The sequence below is a fragment of the Pan paniscus genome, chromosome 6 (genome assembly GCF_029289425.2).
Source record: "Pan paniscus chromosome 6, NHGRI_mPanPan1-v2.0_pri, whole genome shotgun sequence".
In the NCBI taxonomy this organism is placed as follows: domain Eukaryota; kingdom Metazoa; phylum Chordata; class Mammalia; order Primates; family Hominidae; genus Pan; species Pan paniscus.
Window position 1 is genome coordinate 196,195,898 of NC_073255.2, and position 19,399 is coordinate 196,215,296.

Here is a 19,399-nt window from a genome sequence, read left to right on the forward strand (position 1 = left end):
TTATTAAATTTTGACTTTCATTTTCTCTAGGTTCTGTTCCTAAAACATCTGTGAAGTGTATTTCTGTAGATTAAATTCTGTTTTCCATTGAATGTTATCTTAATTTCAGAAAATTTCTGTGCAGGGTTATTTTATTAAGCTCTTTTTTTTTGGTGAGAAAGGCTCAGCAGCTGATAGACTCAGCAACAGGCAGCCAGGAGCTCTGAGGCTCACAGCTGGCAGTCTAGTTCCACTCAGTCTCTACTTGAGAAATTCTTTCTTTGGAAGTACAGCAGAGGCCTTAGGTGAGTGGCTTGTCTGCTATGGCAGAGATTAGAGGTGCTGACAGACTGCCATAAAAGTATTAGGCAGTAACAGCAGCAGCTGCTTATATGCATGTGAACAGCTGGGGAATTAATTTGGTATGCATTCTCAGGAGCCACTCATCTGCTGGCAGAGGTAGCAGAAGAATGCCCTTAGTGTAAGTCCTCTGCAACCATACACCAAATGTGCTCCCTGCATTTCAAATTCCATTGTAGAAAGTCTCTGATAATCTCACTTATACCATGAGCCATTCCTCAGTATCTGTCCTCTTCCTGTTAGTGTTCTACAATTCCTTTCTCCTTAATTTTTCTCCGCTTTACAAAATGTCACACAGACAAGTGCGTAATACTTAAACAAGCTTTTAAAAATAATGCTCATAAATAGCTTTGGTTCTGTCATAATATTCGTATTTATAAACATTTTAAGTCAATTCTCTTCTTTTGTTTTCATTTCAGAAATATCCATGTCCTGAATAAAAGTTGTGTCTTGATTAGTTTATTATGTAACAATTTAGTGTGTTTGACATTTCTAACTTTTATTTCTAACATTTGCTTTATTATAGAACAATAAACATGCAGTGATTGATTTTTCTTACTTCAAGTGGATGAGTGAGCAAGTGACTAAAATCTTCTGTGAGTTCTTCAGTGTATGGTGCTTGCCAATGCATCTGAGAATCTAGGGACTTTCTGAAAGAGTACTTCCTTGCTATGAGGACTGAAGTTGGATTAGAATCCTTTTCAATGAAGATCAGATGTCCTGAGTAGAATTCTTACTATTGGGTCCTGAATCTTACATTAAATATTCTCTCAAATTCCTTGAGGCATAGCAACTTGAGCTTACCAGTTTAGAAACTGGAGATTTGGGCTGGGCGCGGTGGCTCACGCCTGTAATCCCAGCACTTTGGGAGGCCAAGGTGGGCGGATCACGAGGTCAGGAGATGGAGACCATCCTGGCTAACACTGTAAAACCCCATCTCTACTAAAAATACAAAAAATTAGCTGAGCCTGGTGGTGGGCGCCTGTAGTCCCAGCTACTCAGGAGGCTGAGGCAGGAGAATGGCGTGAACCCGGGAGGCGGAGCTTGCAGTGAGCTGAGATCGCACCACGGCACTCCAGCCTGGGTGACAGAGCGAGACTCTGTCTCAAAAAAAAAAAAAAAAAAAAAAAACAAACAAAAAACCCAGAGATTTGGTTAACAAAATAGTCAAAGTCACTCTTATAGAAGTTTTGTTTTATTTTTTGTTTTTTAAAAATTTTTTACCATTTTGTAGCCGACAAGTACTGACAATAAACTGCTATAAGCATGTGTAGAAAAAGGCTCACCTTGAGTAGTTAAGAGTAAGGAAAAGGAATAGTGTGTAGCATCGTCTTAGTGGTAAGACTTAAGTTGATTTAGTAGCAAATGGAAGTACTAGTGAACCACATAGATTTCAGAAGTAGGAGTAAAAGGTTAGAAGATGTGTCATTTTAATCTTCTCTAGACTTTTTCTTAATTTTTAGAAATGTAAGTGGACTGAACAGAGGAAAACCAAAACACAGCTGGTCAATAATAAGTTAAATTAATTTGACAAACTGCCTGCTATGCATTTCATAGCATTTTAAGGACTATATAAGCAATGGATAAGGCAAAAACTCTGCCTTTAAGGAGATCAGTCATTGGGGGGAAACAGAAGCAAACAAACAAAAAGGCAACATAATAGATATTAATATTAATACAAGAATTTTAAAAGCACAGAGTTCTATAATAATAGGAAAATAGAGGGAATGATTGCTCAACTTTTCTTGAAAAAGAGTCAGGAAAATATTGACCGAGAAGGCAGTCATTGACCTGAGTCTTAAAGAATGAATAAGGCTTTTACAGATGGAGTAGGGTAGGGATAACTTTCCAGGTATAAGGAAGATTTTGTATTCCAGGGACCTTTGAATATTTTAGAATGGCTAGAAAACTTGGTATTATGTAGCACAGAAAAAGTGGTATGACTGAAGAGATAGAGAACTTACCACAAAGGGTCTTGAATGCCATGATACATAGTTTGGATTTTCTTCTGTAGGGAGCAAGGAGTTAGTGAAGGATTTTAAAAGCAACATGACTCTTGGGAGGTAGATTCAATGTGAGGCTAATCTCCGAGGTATAGGAAATACAGGAAGGAGGAGCAACAGGTCAGGTAGTGGTGGAAGCAGGTTTGGAAAATGTGATTAGTTTTGTAAACGTTTTTGAGTTTGAAGTGCCACTGGGGAAGGCTTTTGGAAATTTATTTCCAGAGTTCAAGACTGAGCTATCATTGCAGTTTGCTCAGCTATTTACTGAGCTATCTACTGTCAATTTGGATAGTATCTACAGTTTGCATTGTAGATACTGGATACTTGGATTGGCTGGTGCACCCTGTTTGTGAGACTCACTGGAGTTTGAAGAGATGACCACTGGAAAATATCCCTAAGCAGTAGCTGCAATTCCACCCCCACCTTGGAGAGCCAAAACCCTCTTCGTTTTCACTCTCCTGTCTTTGGTCTTAGGCTACTTAAAGCAGCCTTTAGACCTAGGGAAAAATTGAAAGCCTCTCTTTTAAGAAAAACATTAGGTACTTCTGGAATAGAGAGTTCAAGAAATGAGGAGAAAAACGAACTTTTGAAGCTTTTTCTTTCCCTTTTTTGTTTACTTCATTCTCTTACTCAGTTTTAAAATGCTGGTAATGGTCTTTTTTTTCTTTTTTTTTTTCTTGGCGATTTTAATGCTTTGGAAAAGATCTCATGGTTTTATCTCCAAAGGAGGAAATTAATTTGATGCCATGGAAATTAGTTTTCTAGTCGTATGCCTTGAATGAGTGAAGAATTTCTTTTTCATGGTGGTACTAAATTTGGGGAAAGCTATAGAAACTTTCATCTGGAAGCTTACACTTTTCCTCTTTTTTGAAAATTTGGTGAGAGACTTGGATATTTTATTATTTTCTGTAAAAGAGTGTAATTTGTTGTACAGGTCTAATATTGATCCTTTTTTGGAAGTATGGAAAGAATCTGAGTATAAAGCAGAATTACCTCAGGATGACATGTATTCTCAAGGACACTGTCACAGTGAAACAGTTTATTTAGAAGCTTGTGTTTCCAAACTGTTGAATTTGATATTCACAAAATTGGCATGTGTAAACTTTATTAAACTTTAAGCTATTTCCTAAGATGAAGATGACAAACTTGGAGGGAAACTTCATTCATTTGGTTTATTTTTATTTTTATTTTTATTTATTTTTTATCTATTTGAGACAGAATCTCACTCTGGTTTGAGACAGAATCTCACTCTGTCCCCCAAGTTGGAGTGCGGTGGTGCGATCTCGGCTCACTGAAACCTCTGCCTCCTGGGTTCAAGGGATTCTCCTGCTTCACCCTCCAAGTAGCTGGGATTACAGGTGTGCACCACCACACCCAGCTAATTTTTGTATTTTTAGTAGAGACGGTTTGGCCAGGTTGGTGTCAAACTCCTGGCCTCAAAGTGATCCGCCCACCTTGGCCTCCCAAAGTGGAGCCCCCATGCCCCTTGTTTGTGACCTGTCAATATAAATATGCTCAGTAGTGGGGGGAGGGGTGGGGGGTGAAAAAGGAAATATGTTTAATATTAGACTTTGGCCTTTTAGTGTAAACTGATATTCAAAAATTTCTTCATAGAACATTTGCTTCTTTGCTTGATCATTTTTCTAATTCTGTACATCTAAAATGCCCAGAATTTGAGTTGCTGTTACAGTCTACTAACATAGAACTTTGGAGTAATAAGATGGGAATTTGTCTCTCTTTTGCCAAGACAAGCATTTGTAATCTAACACAGTATTGTTGTCACGAGTGCGAGTATGTGATAGACTGTTGAGAATAAAGAAAGCAGGCACAGTTGGTCAGTCCTAAGATAAAGGAGATGTTTTTTCTTATATGTTTGTGCATTAAAGAAAAAAAAATCTTGAATCTGACCAATGATGTTTTTTTTCCTTGTAAGAAAATTTAAGAAATGTTTGGCAAGCTTCTGGAATCTAAATTTGAAACTATACATTTGTCATTTTCTTTAAATATTTCTTCACCTTAGCTTTGATTATGAGAAATCACTGTCCTCTGCTGTTCTTTTTTTTTTTTTCCTTTTGAGGCGGAGTCTCACTCTGTGCCAGGCTGGAGTGCAGTGGTGCAATCTCGGCTCACTGCAACCTCCACTTCCTGGGTTCAAATGATTCTCCTGCCGCAGCCTCCCGAGTAGCTGGGACTACAGGTGCGTGCCACCACACCCAGCTAATTTTTGTATTTTTGGTAGAGACAGGGTTTCACCACGTTGTCCATGGCCAGGATGGTCTTGATCTTGACCTTGTGATCTGCCCGCCTCGGCCTCCCAAAGTACTGGGATTGCAGGCATGAGCCACCGCGCCTGGCCTGTCCTCTGTGGTTTTCTGGGCTTATGTTAAAATTATAACTCAATCACCAGTCTTTATAAATTTGCTTTTTTATATTTAAACCAAACCTAATGCTAATTGTGATATGTTATTTATTCTCACCTGATTTGAATCATTTGATTCAATTAAATGAGTTTAATTATCATTAAATAATTCTAAGAGAAATAATGTCTATTCGGATGGTGGGAATTTTCTTTCTACATGCAGCCCCATTCTGAATGAATGAAATCAAATCACGTGAAGATCAGGGTCCTAGAGTAACTTAATATTTTGTACATTGGTTATTTGACTCCTCATTTTTATATTACATGTTATATCAAGGGAGGGGGTATAAAAGAAATACAAAAATTGCAGAGGTATCTGGAATGTACCTATTTGTTAATTCTATTTGTCATTTCTTTTGTTTCATCTTTTGAGTAATAAGCTGCTTGGAAAAGTTTCTGTTCTTTAGCTGATTTTTTAGCTATAAAAATGTATTTGAAAAGCTCATAAATTTCAGGATTGAAAAGATAATTGAAAGTTTAAAAAAAACCTAATTCATTGAAGTAATAACCAAATAATTTTCAATCTTGATTCAACTGTGATTCAAATGTTACACCATTTGCCCACTTCTATGAATTTTATGTGTAAAATTTTTTAAGAGTCAGAGTTTTTTTTTCTTGATTAATTGGATGTATTTCACAGAATTTCCAACTGCTCACGTTAGTTTTCTTCCTTTTAGAGTTGATCTCTCTAATGTATTAGATCTTCATGCCTTTGATAGTCTCTCTGGAATAAGGTATGTTTTGTATAATTTGGTTACTTTTATTGTTATGTACCTTTTTTCCCCATAGTTAACAGGAATGATTCGCACAATTGCATCCATGATTTAAGCTTCCTGCCATTCCTTTGGCATACAAGACCATTCTTAATGAGGTATATTCTTGGAAGTTTTACTAATTGGTTGTTTGGAAATCATATTGCATTTTCCTGTAGAAATTATAGTGTAAATGATAGTTAACTTTAGAGGCTAATCGTTAACACTTCTACACCAAACACTATGTCTAATACTCTTTCTATGAGAAAATGCATGAAATACATAGAAAATTTTAGCTTAGCGTTTTCACACAAATAACTCTCTTCACTTTATTTTTTTATTTTTTATTTTTTCTTGAGCTTTTTAAAAATTTCTTTATTTATTATTATTATACTTTAAGTTGTAGGGTACATGTGCACAATGTGCAGGTTAGTTACATATGTATACGTGTGCCATACTGGTGCGCTGCACCCACTAACTCGTCATCTAGCATTAGTTATATCTCCCAATGCTATCCCTCCCCCCCACCCAACCCACAACAGTCCCCAGAGTGTGATGTTCCCCTTCCTGTGTCCATGTGTTCTCATTGTTCAATTCCCACCTATGAGTGAGAATATGCGGTGTTTGGTTTTTTGTTCTTGCAATAGTTTACTGAGAATGATGATCTCCAATTTCATCCATGTCCCTACAAAGGACATGAACTCATCCTTTTTTATGGCTGCATAGTATTCCATGGTGTATATGTGCCACATTTTCTTAATCCAGTCTATCATTGTTGGACATTTGGGTTGGTTCCAAGTCTTTGCTATTGTGAATAATGCCGCAATAAACATACGCGTGCATGTGTCTTTATAGCAGCATGATTTATAGTCCTTTAGGGTATATACCCAGTAATGGGATGGCTGGGTCAAATGGTATTTCTAGTTCTAGATCCCTGAGGAATCGCCACACTGACTTCCACAATGGTTGAACTAGTTTACAGTCCCACCAACAGTGTAAAAGTGTTCCTGTTTCTCCACATCCTCTCCAGCACCTGTTGTTTCCTGACTTTTTAATGATTGCCATTCTAACTGGTGTGAGATAGTATCTCATTGTGGTTTTGATTTGCATTTCTCTAATGGCCAGTGATGGTGAGCATTTTTTCATGTGTTTTTTGGCTGCATAAATGTCTTCTTTTGAGAAGTGTCTGTTCATGTCCTTCGCCCACTTTTTGATGGGGTTGTTTGTTTTTTTCTTGTAAATTTGTTTGAGTTCATTGTAGATTCTGGATATTAGCCCTTTGTCAGATGAGTAGGTTGTGAAAATTGTCTCCCATTTTGTAGGTTGCCTGTTCACTCTGATGGTAGTTTCTTTTGCTGTGCAGAAGCTGTTTAGTTTAATTAGATCCCATCTATCAATTTTGGCTTTTGTTGCCATTGCTCTTGGTGTTTTAGACATGAAGTCCTTGCCCATGCCTATGTCCTGAATGGTGATGCCTAGGTTTTCTTCTAGGGTTTTTATGGTTTTAGGTCGAACGTTTAAGTCTTTAATCCATCTTGAATTGATTTTTGTATAAGGTGTAAGGAAGGGATCCAGTTTCAGCTTTCTACATATGGCTAGCCAGTTTTCCCAGCACCATTTGTTAAATAGGGAATACTTTCCCCACTGCTTGTTTTTGTCAGGTTTGTCAAAGATCAGATAGTTGTAGATATGTGGCGTTATTTCTGAGGGCTCTGTTCTGTTCCATTGATCTATATCTCTGTTTTGGTACCAGTACCATGCTGTTTTGGTTACTGTAGCCTTGTAGTATAGTTTGAAGTCAAGTGGTGTGATGCCTCCAGCTTTGTTCTTTTGGCTTAGGATTGACTTGGCGATGCGGGCTCTTTTTTGGTTCCATATGAACTTTAAAGTAGTTTTTTCCAATTCTGTGAAGAAAGTCATTGGTAGCTTGATGGGGATGGCATTGAATCTGTAAATTACCTTGGGTAGTATGGCCATTTTCAGGATATTGATTCTTCCTACCCATGAGCATGGAATGTTCTTCCATTTGTTTGTATCCTCTTTTATTTCCTTGAGCAGTGGTTTGTAGTTCTCCTTGAAGAGGTCCTTCACATCCCTTGTAAGTTGGATTCCTAGGTATTTTATTCTCTTTGAAGCAATTGTGAATGGGAGTTCACTCATGATTTGGCTCTCTGTTTGTCTGTTGTTGGTGTATAAGAATGCTTGTGATTTTTGAACATTGATTTTGTATCCTGAGACTTTGCTGAAGTTGCTTATCAGCTTAAGGAGATTTTGGGCTGAGACGATGGGGTTTTCTAGATAAACAATCATGTCGTCTGCAAACAGGGACAATTTGACTTCCTCTTTTCCTAACTGAATGCCCTTTATTTCCTTCTCCTGCCTGATTGCCCTGGCCAGAACTTCCAACACTATGTTGAATAGGAGCGGTGAGAGAGGGCATCCCTGTCTTGTGCCAGTTTTCAAAGGGAATGCTTCCAGTTTTTGCCCATTCAGTATGATATTGGCTGTGGGTTTGTCATAGATAGCTCTTATTATTTTGAAATACGTCCCATCAATACCTAATTTATTGAGAGTTTTTAGCATGAAGGGTTGTTGAATTTTGTCAAAGGCCTTTTCTGCATCTATTGAGATAATCATGTGGTTTTTGTCTTTGGTTCTGTTTATATGCTGGATTACATGTATTGATTTGCATATATTGAACCAGCCTTGCATCCCAGGGATGAAGCCCACTTGATCATGGTGGATAAGCTTTTTGATGTGCTGCTGGATTCGGTTTGCCAGTATTTTATTGAGGATTTTTGCATCAATGTTCATCAAGGATATTGGTCTAAAATTCTCTTTTTTGGTTGTGTCTCTGCCTGGCTTTGGTATCAGGATGATGCTTGCCTCATAAAATGAGTTAGGGAGGATTCCCTCTTTTTCTATTGATTGGAATAGTTTCAGAAGGAATGGTACCAATTCCTCCTTGTACCTCTGGTAGAATTCGGCTGTGAATCTATCTGGTCCTGGACTCTTTTTGATTGGTAAGCTATTGATTATTGCCACAATTTCAGCTCCTGTTATTGGTCTATTCAGAGATTCAACTTCTTCCTGGTTTAGTCTTGGGAGGGTGTATGTGTCAAGGAATTTATCCATTTCTTCTAGATTTTCTAGTTTATTTGCGTAGAGGTGTTTTTAGTATTCTCTGATGGTAGTTTGTATTTCTGTGGGATCGGTGGTGATATCCCCTTTATCATTTTTTATTGCGTCTATTTGATTCTTCTCTCTTTTTTTCTTTATTAGTCTTGCTAGCGGTCTATCAATTTTGTTGATCCTTTCAAAAAACCAGCTCCTGGATTCATTAATTTTTTGAAGGGTTTTTTGTGTCTCTATTTCCTTCAGTTCTGCTCTGATTTTAGTTATTTCTTGCCTTCTGCTAGCTTTTGAATGTGTTTGCTCTTGCTTTTCTAGTTCTTTTAATTGTGATGTTAGAGTGTCAATTTTGGACCTTTCCTGCTTTCTCTTGTGGGCATTTAGTGCTATAAATTTCCCTCTACACACTGCTTTGAATGCATCCCAGAGATTCTGGTATGTTGTGTCTTTGTTCTCATTGGTTTCAAAGAACATCTTTATTTCTGCCTTCATTTCGTTATGTACCCAGTAGTCATTCAGGAGCAGGTTGTTCAGTTTCCATGTAGTTGAGTGGTTTTGAGTGAGATTCTTAATCCTGAGTTCTAGTTTGATTGTACTGTGGTCTGAGAGATAGTTTGTTATAATTTCTGTTCTTTTACATTTGCTGAGGAGAGCTTTACTTCCAAGTATGTGGTCAATTTTGGAATAGGTGTGGTGTGGTGCTGAAAAGAATGTATATATTCTGTTGGTTTGGGGTGGAGAGTTCTGTAGATGTCTAATAGGTCTGCTTGGTGCAGAGCTGAGTTCAATTCCTGGGTATCCTTGTTGACTTTCTGTCTCATTGATCTGTCTAATGTTGACAGTGGGGTGTTAAAGTCTCCCATTATTATTGTGTGGGAGTCTAAGTCTCTTTGTAGGTCACTCAGGACTTGCTTTATGAATCTGGGTGCTCCTGTATTGGGTGCATATATATTTAGGATAGTTAGCTCTTCTTGTTGAATTGATCCCTTTACCATTATGTAATGGCCTTCTTTGTCTCTTTTGATTTTGTCGGTTGAAAGTCTGTTTTATCAGAGACTAGGATTGCAACCCCTGCCTTTTTTTTGTTTTCCATTTGCTTGGTAGATTTTCCTCCATCCCTTTATTTTGAGCCTATGTGTGTCTCTGCACGTGAGATGGGTTTCCTGAATACAGCACACTGATGGGTCTTGACTCTTTATCCAATTTGCCAGTCTGTGTCTTTTAATTGGAGCATTTACTCCATTTATATTTAAAGTTAATATCGTTATGTGTGAATTTGATCCTGTCATTATGATGTTAGCTGGTTATTTTGCTCGTTAGTTGAGTCAGTTTCTTCCTAGTCTCGATGGTCTTTACATTTTGGCATGATTTTGCAGCGGCTGGTACCGGTTGTTCCTTTCCATGTTTAGCGCTTCCTTCAGGAGCTCTTTTAGGGCAGGCCTGGTGGTGACAAAATCGGTCAGCATTTGCTTGTCTGTAAAGTATTTTATTTCTCCTTCACGTATGAAGCTTAGTTTGGCTGGATATGAAATTCTGGGTTGAAAATTCTTCTCTTTAAGAATGTTGAATATTGGCCCCCACTCTCTTCTGGCTTGTAGAGTTTCTGCCAAGAGATCCGCTGTTAGTCTGATGAGCTTCCCTTTGAGGGTAACCCGACCTTTCTCTCTGGCTGCCCTTAACATTTTTTCCTTCATTTCAACTTTGGTGAATCTGATAATTATGTGTCTTGGAGTTGCTCTTCTCGAGGAGTATCTTTGTGGCATTCTCTGTATTTCCTGAATCTGAATGTTGGCCTGCCTTTCTAGATTGGGGAAGTTCTCCTGGATAATATCCTGCAGAGTGTTTTCCAACTCGGTTCCATTCTCCCCGTCACTTTCAGGTACACCAATCAGACGTAGATTTGGTCTTTTCACATAGTCCCATATTTCTTGGAGGCTTTGTTTGTTTCTTTTTATTCTTTTTTCTCTAAACTTCCCTTCTTGCTTCATTTCATTCATTTCATCTTCCATCGCTGATACCCTTTCTTCCAGTTGATCGCATCGGCTCCTGAGGCTTCTGCATTCTTCACGTAGTTCTCGAGCCTTTGTTTTCAGCTCCATCAGCTCCTTTAAGCACTTCTCTGTATTGGTTATTCTAGTTATAAATTCTTCTAAATTTTTTTCAAAGTTTTCAACTTCTTTGCCTTTGGTTTGAATGTCCTCCCGTAGCTCGGAGTAATTTGATTGTCTGAAGCCTTCTTCTCTCAGCTCGTCAAAGTCATTCTCCATCCAGCTTTGTTCCGTTGCTGTTGAGGAGCTGCGTTCCTTTGGAGGAGGAGAGGCGCTCTGTTTTTTAGTTTCCAGTTTTTCTGCTCTGTTTTTTCCCCATCTTTGTGGTTTTATCTACTTTTGGTCTTTGATGATGGTGATGTACAGATGGGTTTTTGGTGTGGATGTCCTTTCTGTTTGTTAGTTTTCCTTCTAACAGGACCTTCAGCTGCAGGTCTGTTGGAGTACCCGGCCGTGTGAGGTGTCAGCCTGCCTCTACTAGGGGGTGCCTCCCAGTTAGGCTGCTCGGGGGTCAGGGGTCAGGGACCCACTTGAGGAGGCAGTCTGCCCGTTCTCAGATCTCCAGCTGCGTGCTGGGAGAACCACTGCTCTCTTCAAAGCTGTCAGACAGGGACACTTAAGTCTGCAGAGGTTACTACTGTCTTTTTGTGTGTCTGTGCCCTGCCCCCAGAGGTGGAGCCTACAAAGGCAGGCAGGCTTCCTTGAGCTGTGGTGGGCTCCACCCAGTTGGAGCTTCCTGGCTGCTTTGTTTACCTAAGCAAGCCTGGGCAATGGCGGACGCCCATCCCCCAGCCTCGCTGCCGCCTTGCAGTTTGATCTCAAACTGCTGTGCTAGCAATCAGCGAGACTCCGTGGGCGTGGGACCCTCCGAGCCAGGTGTGGGACACAATCTCCTGGTGCGCCGTTTTTTAAGCCCGTCGGAAAAGCGCAGTATTCGGGTGGGAGTGACCCGATCTTCCAGGTGCCCTCTGTCACCCCTTTCTTTGACTAGGAAAGGGAACTTCCTGACCCCCTGCGCTTCCCAAGTGAGGCAATGCCTCGCCCTGCTTCAGCTCGTGGATGGTGCACGCACCCACTGACCTGCGCCCACTGTCTGGCACTCCCTAGTGAGATGAACCCGGTACCTCAGATGGAAATGGAGAAATCGCCTGTCTTCTGCGTCTCGCATGCTGGGAGCTGTAGACCGGAGCTGTTCCTATTTGGCCATCTTGGCTCCTCTCTCCTCTCTTCACTTTAATAATGGATTAGTTTTCTGCCTTCTCCTGTGGGGAATCTTTTTGGTAAGGGAGGGAAGAAAATTTAGTTATTCTTGTGCATCAGTATCTTTTTCTTTTTTTATTGTAGTAAGAACATCTAACATGAGATCTACCTTCTTAACAATTTTTTAAGTGTACAATACGGTATTGCTAACTATAGGCATGAGGATGTGCAGCAGATCTCTGGAATGTTTCACTCTTTATAACTGAAGCTTTATACCCCTTGAATAGCAGCTTCCCATTTCCCTGTCTTCATAGCCCCTGGTATCCACCATTCTACACTCTGTGGGGTTGACTATTTTAATTACCTGACACAAGTGGAATCATGCATTATTTGTCTTTCTGTGACTAGTTTATTTCACGTAGCATAAAGTCATCAAGGTTCATCCATGTTTTTGCACATGGCAAGGTTTCCTTTTTAAGTCTGAATAATATTCCATTTTCTACATATACCACGTTTGCTTTATCCCTTTTTCTGTTAGTGGACATTTAACTTGTTTTCACAGCTTGGCTATTGCAAATAATGCTGCAATGAATATTTCATAAGTCTCGTATATGTCCATAGAAGATCATGAAAATGGACATGTGTCTGGGTATTTTGAATTGGTGGGGCAGTTTTGCTTAAGGGTAGGCATAGTGGGTGGCTCTATACTTGAGAGTTCTAATTCCCATTCCTATATATATTTCCTTTCTTTTTATTTATTTATTTTTTTGAGATGGGGTTCTCTGTCACTCAGGCTGGAGTGCAGTGGCACAAATGGCTTACTGCAGCCTCAACCTCCTGGGCTCAAGTGATCCTCCCATCTCAGCCTCCCAAGAAGCTGGGACCACAGGCATGTGTCACCATGCCTAATTTTTTTTTAAATTTTCTGTAAGCGTGGGGTCTTGCTATGTTGCCTAGGCTGGTCTCAAACTCCTGGGCTCAAGTGATCCTCATTCCTCAGCCTCCCAAAGTGCTGGGATTACATGAGTAGGCCACCACACCCAGCCTGATATATATATATTTCTAATTTTGCCTTAGCCATGCCCTTAAAAACTAATTCTACTTTCAACTAGGGTGCCGCTCCCACTGCGAGGGGGGGCCCAAGAGCCAGGGGGGGTAGAGCAGCTGGTTCTAAGTCCACGTCTCTCGAGGGGTGCATCCCCCCACTGCGATGGGGGTCCTAAGAGCCAGGGGGGGAAGGAGGGCTGACTCTCAGTCCCTGCCCCGCGGGGGGTGCCTCACCCCCTGCGATGGGGTTCCTAAGAGCCAGGTGAAGAAGAGGGGCTGGCTCTCAGTCCCCACCTCCCTGGGCGTGCCTCCCCTTCCTGTGATGAGTGTCCTACGAGCCAGGAGGGGAAGAGGAGCTGGCTCTCAGTCAACACCTCGCGGGGGGTGCCTCCCCCACTTGCGATGGGGGTCCTAAGAGCCAGTGGGGGAAGAGGGGCTGGCTCTCAGTCCCCGCCTCACGGGGAGTGCCTCCCCCCCTCACGATACGGATCCTAAGAGCCAGGGGGGGAACAGGGGCTGGCTCAGTCCCCGCCTCGCGGGGGGTGGCTCGCTCCGCTGAGATGGGCATCCTAAGAGCCAGGGGAGGAAGAGGGGGAGAGGATGATAATAATTTCAGCATCGCAGGCTGTGTTCACCCAGCCTGTTAAACTGTTATTAGTATCCTGAAAGGGAGAGGATGATATTACTCCCCATAACAGACAGATATGACTCCCCATCGTAGAGCACGAGGTGTACACCCGCCCTGTGATTTTCTTCCTCATATTCAGAGACCGAGAGGTTGATGTCACTCCCAATATCGGAGGAAGTATACACCCCCGTGTGAGATGTTCCTTAATGATATTCCACGGCGGAGGGGGTGATATGACTACATACATGGCAGAAAGTGGAAACCCCCCAGGGATATTATTCCCACGATCCTGGAGGGAAGAAGATGATGTTACTTTCAATATGACAGAAGGTGGATGAAGTGGTGGACTGCCCCTCCACACCTGTGAGTATTTCTAGTTGGGTGGGACGAGAGACTGAGAAAAGAAATAAGACACAGAGACAAAGTGTAAAGATACAACAGTGGGTCCAGGGGACCGGCGCTCAGCACACCAAGGACCTGCACCGGCACCAGCCTCTGAGTTCCCTCAGTTGTTATTGATTATGATTTTCATGATTTTAGCAGAAAGGAATGTAGTAGGAGAGCAGGGTGATGATAAGGAGAGAGTCAGCAGAAGACATGTGAGCAAAAGAATCTATGTCATAATTAGGTTCAAGGGAAGGTACTATGACTGGACGTGCACGTAAGCCAGATTTGTTTCTCTGCACCCAAACATCTCAGTGGAGTAAAGAAGAACAAGGCAGTGTTACTGCAAACATGTCTCGCCTCCCGCCACAGGGCAGCTTTTCTCCTATCTCAGAGTTGAACGAATGTACAATCGGGTTGTACACCGAGACATTCAGTTCCCAGGGGCAAGCAGGAGACAGTGGCCTTCCTCCATCTCAGCTGCAAGAGGCTTTCCTCTTTTACTAATCCACCTCAGCACAGACCCATTACGGGTGTCGGGCTGGGGGACAGTCAGGTCTTTCTCATCCCATGAGGCTATATTTCAGACTATCAGATGGGGAGAGAGCTTGGACCATACCCTGCTTTCAAGGGCAGAGGTCCCTGCGGCTTTCCACAGTGCATTGTGTCCCCGGTTTATTGAGACTAGAGAATGGCGATGACTTTTACCAAGTATACTGCTGGTAAACATTTCGTTAACAAGGCACGTCCTGCACAGCCCTACATCCCTTGAACTTTGATTTTATACAACACATGTTTTTGTGAGCTCCAGGTTGGGTCAAAGTGGCTGGGGCCAAGCGGCTAGGGCAAAGCTACAAATTAACAACATCTCAGCAAAGCAATTGTTTAAAGGACAGGTCTTTTTCAAAATGGAGTCTCTTATGTCTTTCCTTTCTACATGGACACAGTGACAGTCTGATCTCTCTTTCTTTTCCCTACAGGTGGACACGCCCCCACTGATATTCCTTCTAATTGCAACGTGGGAGAGGAGGATATGACACGCGATATCGCAGGGAGTAGAAACACCCCTGTGATACTGTTCTTCATATTCAGGGAGGAAGAGGATGATATTACTCCCAATACAGACGGGTGTACACCCTCTGTACACCGAGGGTGTACACCCGTCTGTGAAAGAGTTCTTAATCTCCAGAGGGGGAGATGATATTACTCACAATATGGTAAAGAGGCTGTGAGTCCACGGAGGATCCTCAGAGCCAGCGGGGGAAGAGGGGCTGGCTCTCAGTCCCGGCCTCGCGGGGGTGCCTCCCCCCACTGCGATGGGGGTCCTAAGAGCCAGTGGGGGAAGAGGGGCTGGCTCTGAGACCCCGCCTCGCGGGGGGTGCCTCCCCCCCCTGCGATGGTGGTCCTAAGGGCCAGTGGGGGAAGAGGGGCTGGCTCTGAGACCCCGCCTCGCGGGGGGTGCCTCCCCCCCTGCGATGGGGGTCCTAAGAGCCAGTGGGGGAAGAGGGGCTGGCTCTGAGACCCCGCCTCGCGGGGGCTGCCTCCCCCCCCTGCGACGGGGGTCCTAAGGGCCAGTGGGGAAGAGGGGCTGGCTCTCTGTACCCGCCTCGCGGGGGGTGCCTCCCCCCCCTGTGATGGGGGTCCTTAGAGCCAGGAGCAGAAGAGGGCCTGGCTCTCTGTACCCGCCTCGCGGGGGGTGCCTCCCCCCCCGCGATGGGGGTCCGAAGAGCCAGAAGGCTTAGAGGGGCTGGCTCTGAGTCCCCGCCTCGTGGGGCGTGCCTCCTCTCCCTGCGACGGGGGTCCTAAAGGCCAGTGGGGGAAGAGGGTCTGGCTCTGAGACCACGCCTCGCTAGGGTGCCTCCCCCCACTGCGATGGGGGTCCTAAGGGCCAGTGGTTGAAGAGGGGCTGGCTCTGAGACCCCGCCTCGCTGGGAGTGCCTCCTCCCCCTGCGACGGGGGTCCTAAGGGCCAGTGGGGGAAGAGGGGCTGGCTCTGAGACCCCGCCTCGCTGGGGGTGCCTCCTCCCCCTGCGACGGGGGTCCTAAGAGCCAGGGGGGGAAGAGGGGCTGGCTCTCAGTCCCCGCCTCGCGGGGAGTGCCTCCCCTTCCTGCGATGGGGGTCCTAAGAGCCAGGTGGGGAAGAGGGGCTGGCTTTCAGTCACCACAGCTTGGGGGGCCTTTATGTTCTGGTTTTACCCAAGAGTCAGCTGATTTGCTTCTTGTACTAGCAGGGCAGTTGCTGCCAAGGCCCTCAAACAGGGGGGCCATCCTTTAGAAACCCTGTCTAGCTGTTTAGAGAGGTAGGCCACCGGCCTCAGCCAGGGCCCCACAGTTTGGGTTTAAAGTCCAGCTGCCATCTTTTCTCTGACGCATACAGTGGAAAAGGCTTTGTGAGATCCGCTAGCCCCTGGGCTGGGGCTTTCAGAAGTTTTTCCTTTAAGTCATGAAAGACTTGCTGTTGTTGGAATCCCCATTCCAAAAGTTGCCGGTCCCCGCCCCCCTTTGTGACGTCATACAAAGGCGTGGCTAAGACTGCAAAGTTGGGCTCCGCAGTCTACAAAACCCCACAGCTCCTAGGAATTCTCTCACCAGCCTTCTGCCCTTAGGCTCCGGAAGATTGCAAATGACCTGCTTTCTTTCGGATCCCGGGCTGCTTTCGGACACCTGTCGAATAGTAAATCCCAAGTAAGCTACCTGCGGTCGTCGGCAGATCTGAGTTTTCTTCTTGGACACCTAATACCCACAGCCCTCCAGGTCAGTCCTAAGGATCTTAGAATCCTCGATGGGGGTCATAAGCCGGGGGGGAAGAGGGACTGGCTCTCAGTCCCCGCCTCACGGGGTGTGCCTCCCCCGTGTGATGGGGATCCTGAGAGTTGGGCGAGGAAGAAGGGCTGGCTGTCAGTCACCGCCTCGCGGGGGGTGCCTCCCCTCCCTGCGATGGGGGTCCTAAGAGCCAGGGGGGAAAGAGCGGCTGGCTCTCAGTCCCCGCCTCGCGGGGGGTGCCTCCCCCCCTGCGATGGGGGTCCTAAGAGAAATGGAGGGAAGAGGGGCTGGCTCTCAGTCCCCGCCACGAGGGGGTGCCTCCCCCCCTGCGATGGGGGTCCCAAGAGCCAGGGGGGGCAGAGCGGCTGGCTCTAAGTCCGCGCCTCGCCAAGGGTGCATCCCCCCACTGCGATGGGGTTCCTAAGAGCCAGGGGGGGAAGAAGGGCTGACTCTCAGTCCCCGCCTCGCGGGGCGTGCCTTGCTACCCTGCGATGGGGGTCCTAAGAGCCAGGCAGGGAAGAGGGGTTGGCTCCCAGTCCCCGCCGCGCGGGGGGTGCCTCCCCCCCACAGCGATGGGGGTCCTAAGAGCCGTGGGGGGAAGAGGGGCTGGCTCTCAGTCCCCGCCGCGCGGGGGGTGCCTCCCCCCCTCGCGATACGGATCCTAAGGGCCAGGGGGGGAACAGGGGCTGGCTCAGTCCCCGCCTCGCGGGGGGTGGCTCGCTCCGCTGAGATGGGCATCCTAAGAGCCAGGGGAGGAAGAGGGGGAGAGGATGATAATAATTTCAGCATCGCAGGCTGTGTTCACCCAGCCTGTTAAACTGTTATTAGTATCCTGAAAGGGAGAGGATGATATTACTCCCCATAACAGACAGATATGACTCCCCATCGTAGAGCACGAGGTGTACACCCGCCCTGTGATTTTCTTCCTCATATTCAGAGACCGAGAGGTTGATGTCACTCCCAATATCGGAGGAAGTATACACCCCCGTGTGAGATGTTCCTTAATGATATTCCACGGCGGAGGGGGTGATATGACTACATACATGGCAGAAAGTGGAAACCCCCCAGGGATATTATTCCCACGATCCTGGAGGGAAGAAGATGATGTTACTTTCAATATGACAGAAGGTGGATGAAGTGGTGGACTGCCCCTCCACACCTGTGAGTATTTCTAGTTGGGTGGGACGAGAGACTGAGAAAAGAAATAAGACACAGAGACAAAGTGTAAAGATACAACAGTGGGTCCAGGGGACCGGCGCTCAGCACACCAAGGACCTGCACCGGCACCAGCCTCTGAGTTCCCTCAGTTGTTATTGATTATGATTTTCATGATTTTAGCAGAAAGGAATGTAGTAGGAGAGCAGGGTGATGATAAGGAGAGAGTCAGCAGAAGACATGTGAGCAAAAGAATCCATGTCATAATTAGGTTCAAGGGAAGGTACTATGACTGGACGTGCACGTAAGCCAGATTTGTTTCTCTGCACCCAAACATCTCAGTGGAGTAAAGAAGAACAAGGCAGTGTTACTGCAAACATGTCTCGCCTCCCGCCACAGGGCAGCTTTTCTCCTATCTCAGAGTTGAACGAATGTACAATCGGGTTGTACACCGAGACATTCAGTTCCCAGGGGCAAGCAGGAGACAGTGGCCTTCCTCCATCTCAGCTGCAAGAGGCTTTCCTCTTTTACTAATCCACCTCAGCACAGACCCATTACGGGTGTCGGGCTGGGGGACAGTCAGGTCTTTCTCATCCCATGAGGCTATATTTCAGACTATCAGATGGGGAGAGAGCTTGGACCATACCCTGCTTTCAAGGGCAGAGGTCCCTGCGGCTTTCCACAGTGCATTGTGTCCCCGGATTATTGAGACTAGAGAATGGCGATGACTTTTACCAAGTATACTGCTGGTAAACATTTCGTTAACAAGGCACGTCCTGCACAGCCCTACATCCCTTGAACTTTGATTTTATACAACACATGTTTTTGTGAGCTCCAGGTTGGGTCAAAGTGGCTGGGGCCAAGCGGCTAGGGCAAAGCTACAAATTAACAACATCTCAGCAAAGCAATTGTTTAAAGGACAGGTCTTTTTCAAAATGGAGTCTCTTATGTCTTTCCTTTCTACATGGACACAGTGACAGTCTGATCTCTCTTTCTTTTCCCTACAGGTGGACACGCCCCCACTGATATTCCTTCTAATTGCAACGTGGGAGAGGAGGATATGACACGCGATATCGCAGGGAGTAGAAACACCCCTGTGATACTGTTCTTCATATTCAGGGAGGAAGAGGATGATATTACTCCCAATACAGACGGGTGTACACCCTCTGTACACCGAGGGTGTACACCCGTCTGTGAAAGAGTTCTTAATCTCCAGAGGGGGAGATGATATTACTCACAATATGGTAAAGAGGCTGTGAGTCCACGGAGGATCCTCAGAGCCAGCGGGGGAAGAGGGGCTGGCTCTCAGTCCCCGCCTCGCGGGGGTGCCTCCCCCCACTGCGATGGGGGTCCTAAGAGCCAGTGGGGGAAGAGGGGCTGGCTCTGAGACCCCGCCTCGCGGGGGGTGCCTCCCCCCCCTGCGATGGGGGTCCTAAGGGCCAGTGGGGGAAGAGGGGCTGGCTCTGAGACCCCGCCTCGCGGGGGGTGCCTCCCCCCCCTGCGACGGGGGTCCTAAGGGCCAGCGGGGGA

General features: G+C 45.2%; 1 protein-coding gene across 6 annotated transcripts in view; it reads left to right on the forward strand.

The window, feature by feature from the left end:
* Positions 1-15,206, forward strand: part of LOC129398377 (zinc-regulated GTPase metalloprotein activator 1A-like) — a 42,682-nt gene extending 27,476 nt beyond the window's left edge. For 3 of the 6 annotated variants that reach the window (XM_055115604.2, XM_055115606.2, XM_055115607.2), the window contains one exon: positions 3,561-4,249. In XM_055115604.2, the coding sequence (XP_054971579.1) occupies positions 3,561-3,864 (304 nt within the window). In that variant the 3' untranslated portion in view covers positions 3,865-4,249. Of the gene's footprint in view, positions 1-865; positions 904-3,560; positions 4,250-5,438; positions 5,496-13,707; positions 13,932-14,932 lie in introns of those variants that run through there. The other 3 variants (XM_055115605.2, XM_055115608.2, XM_063606145.1) reach the window with 3 other exon arrangements.
* The last annotated feature ends 4,193 nt before the right edge of the window (positions 15,207-19,399 follow it).